The 12,440-nt window shown below is 37.4% G+C and overlaps 2 protein-coding genes across 2 annotated transcripts in view; both read right to left on the bottom strand.

The window, feature by feature from the left end:
- Positions 1 to 11,045, bottom strand: part of LOC109546277 (arrestin, lateral eye) — a 44,552-nt gene extending 33,507 nt beyond the window's left edge. Inside the window, exons 1-4 of the mRNA XM_019917200.2 lie at positions 10,903 to 11,045; positions 6,148 to 6,327; positions 5,995 to 6,048; positions 1,820 to 1,984 (exon numbers count right to left, since the gene is read on the bottom strand). Of these exons, the coding sequence (XP_019772759.1) occupies positions 1,820 to 1,984; positions 5,995 to 6,048; positions 6,148 to 6,209 (281 nt within the window). The 5' untranslated portion in view covers positions 6,210 to 6,327; positions 10,903 to 11,045. The remainder of the gene's footprint in view (positions 1 to 1,819; positions 1,985 to 5,994; positions 6,049 to 6,147; positions 6,328 to 10,902) is intronic.
- A 104-nt stretch (positions 11,046 to 11,149) lies between these two features.
- LOC109546238 (modifier of mdg4) overlaps positions 11,150 to 12,440 on the bottom strand; it is a 10,306-nt gene continuing 9,015 nt past the window's right edge. The window contains exon 9 of the mRNA XM_048668582.1: positions 11,150 to 11,221. The gene's annotated coding sequence lies outside the window, so the exon portion shown is untranslated. The remainder of the gene's footprint in view (positions 11,222 to 12,440) is intronic.

Raw genomic sequence — 12,440 nt, 5'->3', positions numbered from 1 at the left:
AGAAGACTGTGATTTTAAACCGCCCCTAAACATTACTGAGTAAAATTGTCACCTTTTCCAGTTGCATAATCTTTTAGCATTATGCATGTTCCCATATTGAATCAGCGCTTTCAAAGTGATGGCAGCAAACAGAAAAGCTTGCAATTGTGAGTTCTCAAAATTGATGAACCCACTTGCATATTATTGAGAATCTTCAATGCGTCCTCTCTGTTCGGCTTCGGTCGGTTGGGCTTAATCGTTTAAGGATTTTCACAGTCACGAATTTTCCTATTTTGCGTGCCGTTTCCTTGTTGTCTTAAGCATGCTAAACATTCAAATAAAACTTGGCTAAACTTGCTTGAGCTCAGGCAAAGCCCAAGCATTTATGAAAACATTGGAAACTGATGTTGCGAAGTTCAGGAATTAATTTGCCAGGCAACATGTTGAACATTCACGTTGAACGACATTACAAAAAAACCCTCAACACTTCCAGAGGGATGGTGGCAATTTTCAACCACCCTGTTTATTTTCTGTGGCAATTAAAAATAGCTTTGCGTGCTTTCCGTTATCGGAATGGCATTTTTCTAACTTCAGGCAACAGGAGGATTTATAGCGGACGATTTTCACTTATTCCGAATTATTCCAAGCTGCTGACATCTGCTATATATTCGGGTGCGAATTTCAGATTCTGTAAGTCCGTAAAATACCTCAGGATCGGAATTATTCATTGAATCCAGAAGGAAAGCCATTAACGGTGCTTCTTTGGATTACCTCCCGCCTTTATTGAATAAGTGGCAGCGCTTACAGCAAGCACATTTGATTTTTCTCAACCTTAACTCAAGCAGCAAAGTTCTTACTTCCTTATTATCTGACTTCCTTAGCGACACATGTTTTCAATTTGTGCTCATTTTCTGAGCCAACTTTGTCGGTGCAAAGCTTCATTAAAGGCCCGACGGAATCGATATGAGTTATCTCATTGCAACCTCAAAACTGTAAGCTATTCATGGACAAAGTTTGGAAAGCTCGCGAATACAATAAGGCCGGCTTCAGCGAATTTAACACCGAGAATGCCATCGATCAAAAAGTGTCATTTGGGGAATTTCCGAGAAATTTATTAGGTGTCCACATTTTAGATGCGGAAAAAATGAGGGTCCAATGTTCGGCCCTTTTCAGTGAAAATAATTGGGTACATTGACGCAACGCGGCGAGTGACGAGTGGTTGAGTTCACATTTCTGCAAAATAAGCCCACATAGAGCAGTTGCAAAGGTTAATTGTGCCCTAATTGGGACTGCAAAACATCTCTAATTAATTCCAGAGCGATTTAGACCAAAGTGGATGGCTATTTACAGGGGATTTAACCTAAAACTAATCGCCAATTGAAGCTCAATCCCAACATCATCAATCAATAGTTGGTCATCTCGCCATTGGGTTCGAATGGCCAGTTTGTCTATTTGTTTAGAGATTATGCCTTTTCGAGTGCTTGCTTTGCAGTGTTCTGGTCGAAAGCAGTCAAACTTGCGTTTATGGGATATTTTTGCCATCCAAAACACTGCAAACGGGAGCACGAAGTAAACTGACCAACGCTAGTTACAAATAAATAAACCTTATCTTAGTGCAGATTGTGCTTTCCAGACAAATAGCTATATTTCACCAGACAGCAAATAAACAAAGAAATCCTCTGTTCCTTTCCTTTGTCGCCACTACTTTGCATAGAAAAATATATGGAAGTATTTTGCAACATGTATCTGCTCGGAGTGCTCAAGAGCCACCCCATCGCTTTTATTTTAATGCGGAAAATGATATTTGGCTGCGTTCGATCAAACATGGAGAAAAACTTACCGAAACATAAGGGTGATCTGTCCGTAGACTTTGCGATTGTCCACAAAGTCAGGGTCGATTAGTAAGACGCCGGTAAGTCGGTCGATTCGGCCATGTGAAACCACTAGGTCGCGGGAACCCAAGTACATGGTAAGTTTGCTGTTTGGCGATGATTTCTTGAACACCCTGTAAAAAAGAAAAACAATGTTAAAGCTCTTTCTTTGCAGTCTGAGCCCCAGCTAATGCACTCAGCTAAAAGGGGATATATTTTCAATATTCAGCGGCTTTGGATGCAACTTTCCGATTTTCCACTAAGACTTTCAACAACATCAAAGTGGAATTATTCATTTGAAGCCCGAATCGACTAGAACAAGCTTTTCTTAGGAGTAATGAGAATTAGTGTCAGTTTTCCAATGCCGTATTTTGGAATTATTGCTTAGTGAGCCGCACGGGGATTTTACAGGAAAATTCAGTAATCATGATTTTAGAAGGTTTCATTTAAAAATCAACTTTCCTTTCCAACACAAAACGGCAGAGGGAAAATTCGTGACGAAGGGTTGCAACGTTGTCGCAAATACTTTCGAAAGTCCATTAAATCCTCTTACTGGGATCGATTTTTCGGTTGTATCTCGAACCTAATTTAACTTATTAAATTCAGTTCTGCCTGCCTACCCGAAAAAAATGGAAAAGAGATAATTAGAAATTTCGACTGAAGGCGCCAAAGTTGCTTATTTTCCTGGGCAAATGTCCAACAGGAAATTTTCTATAAAGAAATGAGCTTTATTCGGTAATTCGCTTTCCTCGCTGATTAAAACAGACGGGGCAAAAGGAGGAAAATCGCCATTTGATTGTATAATAGTCTGTTTCATGAATAATTCATGTTTGCTGACGGATAATGAGAATATATGAGTTGATTAGGATTTTCCGCTGCTTCAACAACCGTTTTTCTGACAGAATTCGCCAATGGAAAGCTTTCAAATAGATAATAGATGCAGTAGTTTCCAGAAGGATTTTCGGAGATATGCATACAAATGACTTTAATTTTTAATGCAAACCTGACGAGACTGGGCTGTGCAAAATCCCATATCTACACCAAAACGCGTCGAGACCAATCGATTTCCATAAATAACTGAGCAACATTTTCAGTGCAAAAATTCATTTCCACCACAACTTTCCCAATTCCCTTGACTGTTGCTGTCTGAATTTCGCATTTTCGGCAGTTGCAATTAACCCTTACTTGTTCGAAATATTGCAAATTGAGAAACAATCCCTGAGTCCGATTAAAGTATGTAAATTTCACTTTTTGCCCAACGGATTGCGAATCAATAAGCAAAATTCCAAATTGATTATCGAAGCGACTTAATTCTTGGTGCCGAGACGAAATTGAAATTAACGGTAAATGTAAACAGTGAAAAGCTGTAGCAATAAAAAAACTGAACGCAGACCAAAGGCGGCTGATTATTCGCTGTTTACGTTTGTTTTTCCCTTCTTCAAACAGAATGATTTATTTTCGCTTTAGTATTAATCACGCTCGAATAAATGCTGTCCAATTAAACCAACCGATATTAAACGGGGACTTAGAGAAAAACTAAATGCGATTTTTGCGCGATCAAACTGAATTTTCCGAACAAATCTCCCTAATTCCACGAATTTTTCTACATCTCTTATGTATGCTTCAATTTAGTGTTTCCATATGAAAACATTTCAAAGGCAGACATTTTGGAGACTTGCTCAATTTTTAATGCCAAAGAAGATTAGTTCTGGATGAACAGCAAAAACTTTTCCGTTCTTTTATTAAAACTGATTTTTGCAGACAGATTTTAGATCGTTGATCCACACAAATGGCAGGAACAAATTTGCTTTCGAGCCCCATTTTATTTGCGTACATTTCCGACATACTGCACCAAAGCCTTTTTGATCCGGCTGCAGGATTTTAATTGAACAATGACCAACATCTAATTTAGCTCTTCTGATAATATCAGCCTACCAATTACCAATAATGGTTTACCGGAACACGTGTGCGACCTTTACTCAGTCGATTTTTGGTGCGAAAATTTAATTTAAGTTAAAGCGCATTGAAGGGGGCTTAAGGCAATATTGAGATTTGTGTGGGTTCGGTTTCATTAATAAACGTGCACTGGGTGAATGGATTTTATTCCATCAACATTAAAAAAACTTCACTATCTCTGCTTTAGACCTCACAAAGGATTTGTTGGAGTGAAAGCAGGCAGAGCCATAAACCTGTGTATTGGAAAAAGATAGATTACGGGTTGATTCTATTCAAATATTGTTGTTCGTCTCGTTCCAACACGCGCATTGGGTAAACTGCCTTATTTGATGTATGGCCGGATTGGATCGTTTGGAAATTTTACGATAATTACATATTTTATTATGGCACTCTAGCTGGCAAATGGGACAGTTTGTTCGATGAAAAATCGCCAAAGTCATATCCAAATAGTGCGGCAATAATTGGGCTGAACCGTTTACGAACCGGTAGTCCTGTTTTATGTGACAATAACGCTACAATCGACCCATTTGGAATTTTGAACACGCTGCCCAGCTCATTTCATTTTGGAGAATGAGAAAGATAAACGGCCATTCGACACGAACATGTTATTGCAGTTTTATATAACCAGAAGATCGATACATCATCAGAAGTGGTAATTGAGGACATGAGATCAAGTCCTATCGATCCGGAAAGACGGACAATTTTTTACAACAAAACTCCTCGTTTGTGAGTTTTACAAATAAATGTCCAGGCGAGATGCGAGTTTGTAAAGTATGGACGAGCTTTTAATCCGAAATAAATGGAAACATACAGAACGGGATAAATAAAACCGAGCTGGATTAAAACGCTCCAAAACTTTTTCAGTCATTTGTTGGATTTACGGTTTGGTTGGTTTAGGTTTTTTAACTGCATTGTTCTCGACTCCATTGCAGGATCCTGATGGTTTACGTATGTAGATACAGGGTGCTCTTAAACACATTTCAAGGTTCCTTTAAATGATGAAAAATACAATTTCTGTTCCATTGAACGTCTCTTTTTGTTCACACAACAAGAGGAACAAGAGAACAATTTTATCCACTTATCGCGGCGGGTAAATTTAAATTCCATCAAACCCTCCAAGTTTCTATACACAAATGAATTTTCTTGCAAATTCAACTTTTCGCCCTATTTAACGTTCATCGAAAATAATTTCAGATTTAGGAAAGCTTTAGTAGGAGAATATGTTATCATGGCACGACAAAAAAAGAGCGTTTCTGCTAATTTACCTTCAAGTGTTCATTAGAAGAGTTTTTAATGCCTTGTACACTTTCTCTTCTCATTTAGGCGGTAGCAGATAAATTTATTTTCTAGTAAATTATCCAACTTTTGCAACTTCAACTTTCTACTTTATTTTATGTCAATCGACCACTTATAATATAAAATCCAGCAAAGGTTCAGGAACCAAATAATTCATAAAAAAGGATTTTACAGCATTTCTGATAATTTATCTTCAAGTCTTCATCAGAAGAGATTTTAAATAAAAGACTTGTTTTTGTCTTGCCCACTTTCATCACTGTCTTTTGGCGGTTGCGGATAGGTAAATGTATTTTCCATTACTTATCCAACTTTACAAACAAGCAAGATTTTAGAGACGAATGAAGCTTGTTGCGACTTCAACTTCACTATTTTAAGTTCATCGAACATATTTTGAGATTTAGCGAAGGTTTAGGAACCATCCTGTATACGCGTTAGTTGCATTACATGTAAAAGGGATTTTAGCGTGTTTTCTCATTATTTACCTTCAAGTAACAAGTACAATAGTTTCTAAACGAAAAACTCAAGTTTTCTGCATTGACTGGCAGTTAATCTGCGAGTTAAGTTCTGTCTTAGAACCACCCTGTTAAGGCGTTCTTGCACATGACCAGAACTTTTCTATTTAGGCCTATCAGAAAGAACCGCCTTCATAAGTCGGTGCAAGCAATAAGAGACCAGCCAGCAACGAATTGTATTTCAGAATGGAAAATGTTAGATAATTTTACGTTCCTGCAGGTACGTCCCATGAGTGCGAACAGCCAATCAAGTCCATTTTCGGGACTGAATCTGGGATTTATCGTACGCAAAATAGGCAGCAACTATTTTCGACGGAGGTTTTTACTTGGCCTTCATTTTTATTAATTCAATGCTAAACTCTGATGAGTGATTCACTTACCTTTGCGAGCTTAGGTTTGAATCAGGGTTTTTCAGATCCGGTGCGGCTGAATCACTGAAAAAAAGGACCATTTAATCATTATTAAAACATTTTCATGACTTTGTGCAGGTGGAGCAGCAATTTCAAGCAAAAATACTAGTCAAATACAATTACCTTTCAGGAGCAGTGCTAGGACCAGGCTCAGAAGCCGACTGTTCCTCAGCTTCCATCGTCATCCTGCTCACTCAGCTAACCTCAGCACTAACTTAGCAGCTTATCCCGTCACTTCCAGGCATCAACCCCAAATTGCCTTGCAGCGTTGAACCAAGACATTGCGTTGATCTACAGAAACATCTGCAAAAGAGCATTAAGAATTTTAAATAAACGCGCCTAAGAAATGCATGGAAAATGCTCAGAACTGCCAGACGAATTTGGGAACTTTCCATCAACAAATTCCGATTATGGCAAATAATGTAACAAGCTCGCTCAAAAGGCGAATCAATTAATGTGGCAGCTTCGTTAAAGGTCAGCGCACATTCATGATGTGTAGCTGATAAAGGGTTACCCATGTTTCTGTCTTCGACATAACTCAATCGAGGGCCGCTTTGCCGAAATAAAGCTGAAAATCAAATGAAATTCCCTCCTAAGCTGCGGTTCGGTTTGAGGAGAAACTCAAAAAAATGTACCTATCGGCCTGGAGGGTTGCTCAGCTTTGAAACGGACTTCAAATAGACTATTGCCAATTAAACGTTTTTCAACATTTTAAACAAAACTGAAACGAAAATTGCCATTTTTCATTAACGCAAACAGCTTTTAAAGTGATTGGCTGCAATTTTATTTAAGTTTAAGTAATTATAAGGAGAGCTTGATGAACACGAGCGATTTTTTTGCAGATTTAGCGAGCAATTAAAAATTAAATTTTAATACACCCACGAGGAGGATTCTGGACTGAAATTTGCCAATTCCAGAATAAGGACGAAGTTTCGGCATTACAAAACCTTCGAACTATCTAATTGGGTGCTGTGGAGGGCCGCAACAGCCAATTGATTTTCACTTTGGCAAGCAGCTTATTTCCATATTGACCGCATGGGGTAGAATTAATCCTAAATCGAATATGTGAGCATAGAACAAGGATTGTGTGGGGAAAATTCGGTGATAATCGAAGCGGCCAATTTTATTTGAAATTGCATTTAGTGTAGGCTAATGCAACTTTAGCGATTTAAATGGTATTGATTGATTAGAACCATTTTGTTCTAGGAGCTGTGCCAAACAATATACTGTTAAAAGCATTGTTTTTCCAACAAACAGATAGGTACATTTGCATTTATTAAATTATTTTGTATTTAAGCCGATTTCAAATCTAAACAGGTTTTAATGCAGCATTAACAATCAATTCTGGATTACTGCACGCAACCTACTGAATCCCCCTAGTTAAATTGATGTGAAATAAATCCATATTAATTTAATTTGAATTGGTTTGGATACAATTGGGTTTCGAATTGTTTTTGCATTATTCCACTGAAAATATGAACTTTCCGTTTTTTACCACCATCTGTAGATATTGAATATTTAATGCCAAGCGCCGAAGACGATTTAAAGTTTTGCAATTGCACACAAAATACAAATCCGCCTAAAACCCCTTCTGATTACACTACTTCCAATCTGAAGATCTACCCGTATGTTTTCTAGAGGAGTTAATGTTTTATTAAAACACACTGACAGCGTCTAGGCGCTTAAGTGAGTTCAGATCCTCCTCAATTAAATTCCAAACTCGCGAATGTGAGGCGTGCGAGAAACCTGGCGCACTTTCAAACACCGCCAAGGAAAATTCGATTTCTTATTGCGCTCTGGAAACGGGATTATCACTAAAACCGCCAATTAAAGACTCAGATTGAACGTTCCAAGGGATCTTTGCGGATGTGAGGGATTTAAGAGCAGTTTAATTTGAACTAATGTGTTATTGGTACAAGATGTTCCAGGGGGTTTTTTCGGAAATTTGTTTGAAGATTTTGGGGGATTAGTGGTTTATTGGCAATTTTGGCCCAATTACATTGAGCTGAAATTGGTCTATTACCTACAAACAAGGAAAAGAATAGACTAGTTTAGGAAGGCTAGACAAGGCAAAATATCACTGGCAAATACAACTGAACTTTTAGTTTTCATTTTTTTTTCAATTTAGTAAAAGCAATTTAGTTGCCTTTAAATATTGCACGCGAATATCCTTTTAATTAGCGACATTAAGCGCCACGGGCACTGACTAAATGTGCACCCAAATGCCGGCTTGCAACTTCGAAAGCCTCCAAATCGTTGCGCCTAACAAAGAAAGCTGTTTTACCAATTGCCGCACGTTTTTTTAAGTTCGTTTCTAATCACAATTTTTGCTTTGAGTTACATTCGTTATTGATAAATTGAACTTTGGAGTTTGATTTTTATTTTCTCCCGAAATTTAGGGAAATCGATAGTAGACATAAAAATAATTTGAATGAACCGCAAGCTCCACGTGCAGTTACTAAATGTTCACTCAAAAGCACTTTAATGGTATTAAAATAATGGTCTGAGCGTGTTCAAGATTGTTCGAACATTTCGCTCTCTTTTTGATTTGCGTCTGCAGAATAGTCCGAGTCGACCGAATACGCCACGTGCGCTGACTAAACATACACTGAAAAGTCATGGATTTTTGTTTTTTTTTAAAGCGACCAGGAATAATTGAAACGTTTCTAGATATTACACAATAAATTTATCAGCGTAGTAACGCCAAGTTGCCGCTCTCTGAGTTAATGAGTTATCACATTGGTTAATGAGTTATAACTCATTAACGATGATAAATTTTAAAAAATTTCAGAGCTATGAGGATGACGAGTTTTCCAAATATTGATTTTTATAGCGTTTATTTGCAAACCTAAATTACTTTTTGTCGAATTGTCGAATTTTGTCGAAAAAATACAAGATAACTATGTTTCGATTTTGTCCAAATTCAAAGGTAAAACGGGTATTCGAAAAAGTCGATAAAGAAGACCAAACTGTAAAAACGATGACTTTTCTTGTAAAATCCATCCAACTTTTAACTTTTTCGCATAAAAGACTCTCAGTTTGCCAGTATTTTACAGTAAAACGTTAGGAAAAACGCGTGGTTCTGTTTAGAAATATTGACCTAAAAGTGAAGAAACCGGAATTCAAATGAACCAAATTATTAACAGCCACTAAAGTAACGAGTTTGCCGAATAATTGATTAAAAACTTTCACTTGTTCTGTTCGGGGAAATATTTTTGGGAAAAAATCTACGAAAAATTATTATAGTTTTGTCAAAAATTTGAAGCTGCAAAAGGTTCAAGAAAAAAATTTACAAAGCTGTTCAAGAGCCGAGTGTGTAATCTAATCAACTGCCGCTGCAGCCAGTATATTCACAATCAAATTTCCTAATCAATTCTTTATTTAGATCTGTACATATTTCCATTCTGTATAGACGTGATAATTAAAGAGCCATAATTAATGAACATTTTTTTACTAAGGCCCGCACGTTGCAGTCCATGAGTTTGAGACTAATCCTACGAAAGCAATGACGAATTGAAAATCGAGTAAACATCATTAAATTGCTTGACTAAAACTTAAATAAAATTGCTACACAAAAAATAAATACTGTTTTCAAAGTAGAAAAATCAACGTTTCGAGGGCGTTAATGAAGCGAGAACACTTTCCAACAGGGAAATTAGGAATCGACGTCAAACTCTGCCGCCATGTTGAAACTTTTGAAGAACAAATTTCACATTTCATCATTGGCGGTTAATTGATTTACCTCGGGCCGGCGCCGCTTTTTTCCTTTTCAATGGAGAACATTTTTTCACTTTCATTCTGTTTTTTTTTTACTTTCTCCCGATATCGTCTGAGTGAATGGGAATTCAACTACGAGTTGAAAGCAGTTGCTCAAGTGAAAAAAAAAACATCAAACTAGAACCGCTCTAATAAAGCACTTATCCTTTTAAGCACATATATCTTGCTCAAGAACCTCAAGTTCGACCACGTAATTTCCGCACAACACTCCAAAGTTCATTTCACACGTAGTGCACACAAGATGAAGGTATTTTGAGGGGCTGTGGGTGGTTTACATTTCTTATGTGAATTGCCGATGGATTCCCCTTGGGGCTAAAACGAGGACAGCATAATGGCGAATCCTAGTTGCGAGCAAACTTTGGAGGCAATCGAGTTTGAAAACAATAACGCCTTCATCTTGTCGGCGGCTCGAAGTAATGCTTGTTGTTGCAGTTTGGGCTTTTGCGGTGGTAAATATTAACTAACCTGGGTCGGATGTTGAATGATTAAAACACCCAAAAGTTTGAAAGTTGTTTGTTTTTTCAATTCCTTAAACTACAAGCTTCATTTTATCATTTTTGAAATATTTTAGAAATATTCAAAAGGGGACAAAGGAAGCACAAATTTTTATCAAAGATCCCTAAATAATCATAGATTAAAACGCCCCATTCATACACCTATTTTTACCATTTGCAGTGAGTATGACGGGCAAACCCCGATTATTTCTAAGTCGTTTCATAAATAATTAAATTCAAAAGTGTTTTTAAATGAGAAAATTAAATTATCACTGAAAGAAACACTGAATTTTAATTTCGTGCTAAAACACAGAAATTCAAGTTAAATAGCCGCTAGTTTAGAAATGATTTTCCTTTTTGAGTGCCAGTCAAGAGCAGCGAAACTTTTCCCCGCATTCTCACTTGATCCAACAATGTCGGACATTCCATTAAAGTGCGGCTTTTTAGAAAGCAAATTACAATACCACTGCAGTGGAAGCTTTTCTGACGGCTCCTTATTGGATAAAGTGAAATAAAGAAGAAACAGCTGCATTTAACACTGTCGTTGTCTCAAGTTGCTTAGCGCGAGTTTCCAACTTTCCTACGCTACGCCAATCTACATACTTACAAGCAACTCCCACATAAATAAGTGAAATCGAAACTGGCAAAACCGCTAGAATTCGGCGAATTTAACAGGGAAAACTTCCCGCGCGTCTACGATATCCAGCCTAGAACGAGAACGTTCAGCTATACGAGCTGTAGCTGTGGTTGTTCCAGACTGACTGGAAACGGTGGGCCCGCCTGGAAATTCAGATGTTCCAGAGTGAGTCCAGACGACAACCTGTAGTGTGCAATGCGTTTGATCACCAGCGTTGCTCTCATGTTTTACGGCCGATATAAAATTTAAGCACACCTACAGGACGTTGCTTGGTTGTCCGGAAAGTCTGCTGGGAAATTAGCCGGATTATTAACTGGATGAGTGGATGCGAAAAAACAAGCGTTTATGGAGAAAGTTAAAAGCAGCAGAATGTTAACTAAAACCGCTTTAAAAGCATCTGGGATATACCGGGTACTTCGAATTCTACATCTTTTATATCCCGAGAAAGCGAAAAATCCGATATACTCGTCGCAAAACACGCTATAACGTTCAGATCCGGAATAATCCACATTTTGTGCCATTTTAAAGGTTTTTGAACATTCACGATATTTTCTTTATTATAGAACCAAACACTTTATATATGCAATAGGGAAAACGACATTTTAGGCCCATTTTATGTGTTTTTTGAGCATTTGCTAATTTTAACAAACGATAGTTTTCTTACTATAGAATCAAACACTTTATATTGAGGAGTTTCTTATGTCGAAAGCAATCCATTGAGCTGAGAAAACACGCATGTGAAATTTTGATTATTGACCGAAAATTTCAAAAGGGGTAGAGGTCGATGTTTACAAAAATTCTGAATTTCCTCGAAATAACTCACATTCTGCATCATTTTCATCTTATTGAAGCGAGAAACCTAATGTGATCATTGAAAAACTAACTGGACGCTTCAGGTCTGAAATAATCAATATTTTTGGTGCAGTTTACCTAACCGTTTTCTGTGGGCGCATGATTTTTAACCGTGATATGCATTTTTCGTGACTACTTAACAATTTCTTGACCAATACAAGAGCAAGGTCAATTCTCTATCCAACGGTGCCAAAACAAATTCTCTAGCTCGAATGGTTCTTGAGAAACCTCGAAAGAAACAGCGTCATATTCAAGTGGATTTTGCAACTCAAAAAAAAAACCACGCAAATCTAAAACTTCTTGAATTCAAGTCTTTTTTGAGAAAACTGCCAACATTTCCCCATCCATGGTTCACTTTCGAAAAAGGCCATTTATTTCTGTTTAGAATGATGAACAAATGAGCGTTCTTGCTCATTTTGCCTCCGAGAAATGAGCAAAAACGGAACGGAAAACATGAAATTTTGGCATAATCTTGAACCCAAGTGTTTGATATTCAAATTTCGCTTTCTGGGTCAAAACTACTGGAATTTCCTCATTAACGTTGTTACGACTGAATCGACGTTTCAATTCTCTATTCAACGATGCCAAAACGAATTCTGTGGCTCGAATGGTTCTTGAGAAACTTCGAATAAAGGCCATTTAGTTATCTCTGGAAT

Source organism: Dendroctonus ponderosae, unplaced genomic scaffold, assembly GCF_020466585.1.
Source record: "Dendroctonus ponderosae isolate FM_Combo_2020 unplaced genomic scaffold, Dpon_F_20191213v2 Dpon_F_20191213_7, whole genome shotgun sequence".
Taxonomy (NCBI): domain Eukaryota; kingdom Metazoa; phylum Arthropoda; class Insecta; order Coleoptera; family Curculionidae; genus Dendroctonus; species Dendroctonus ponderosae.
This window is presented reverse-complemented; position numbering and strand designations above follow the sequence as displayed.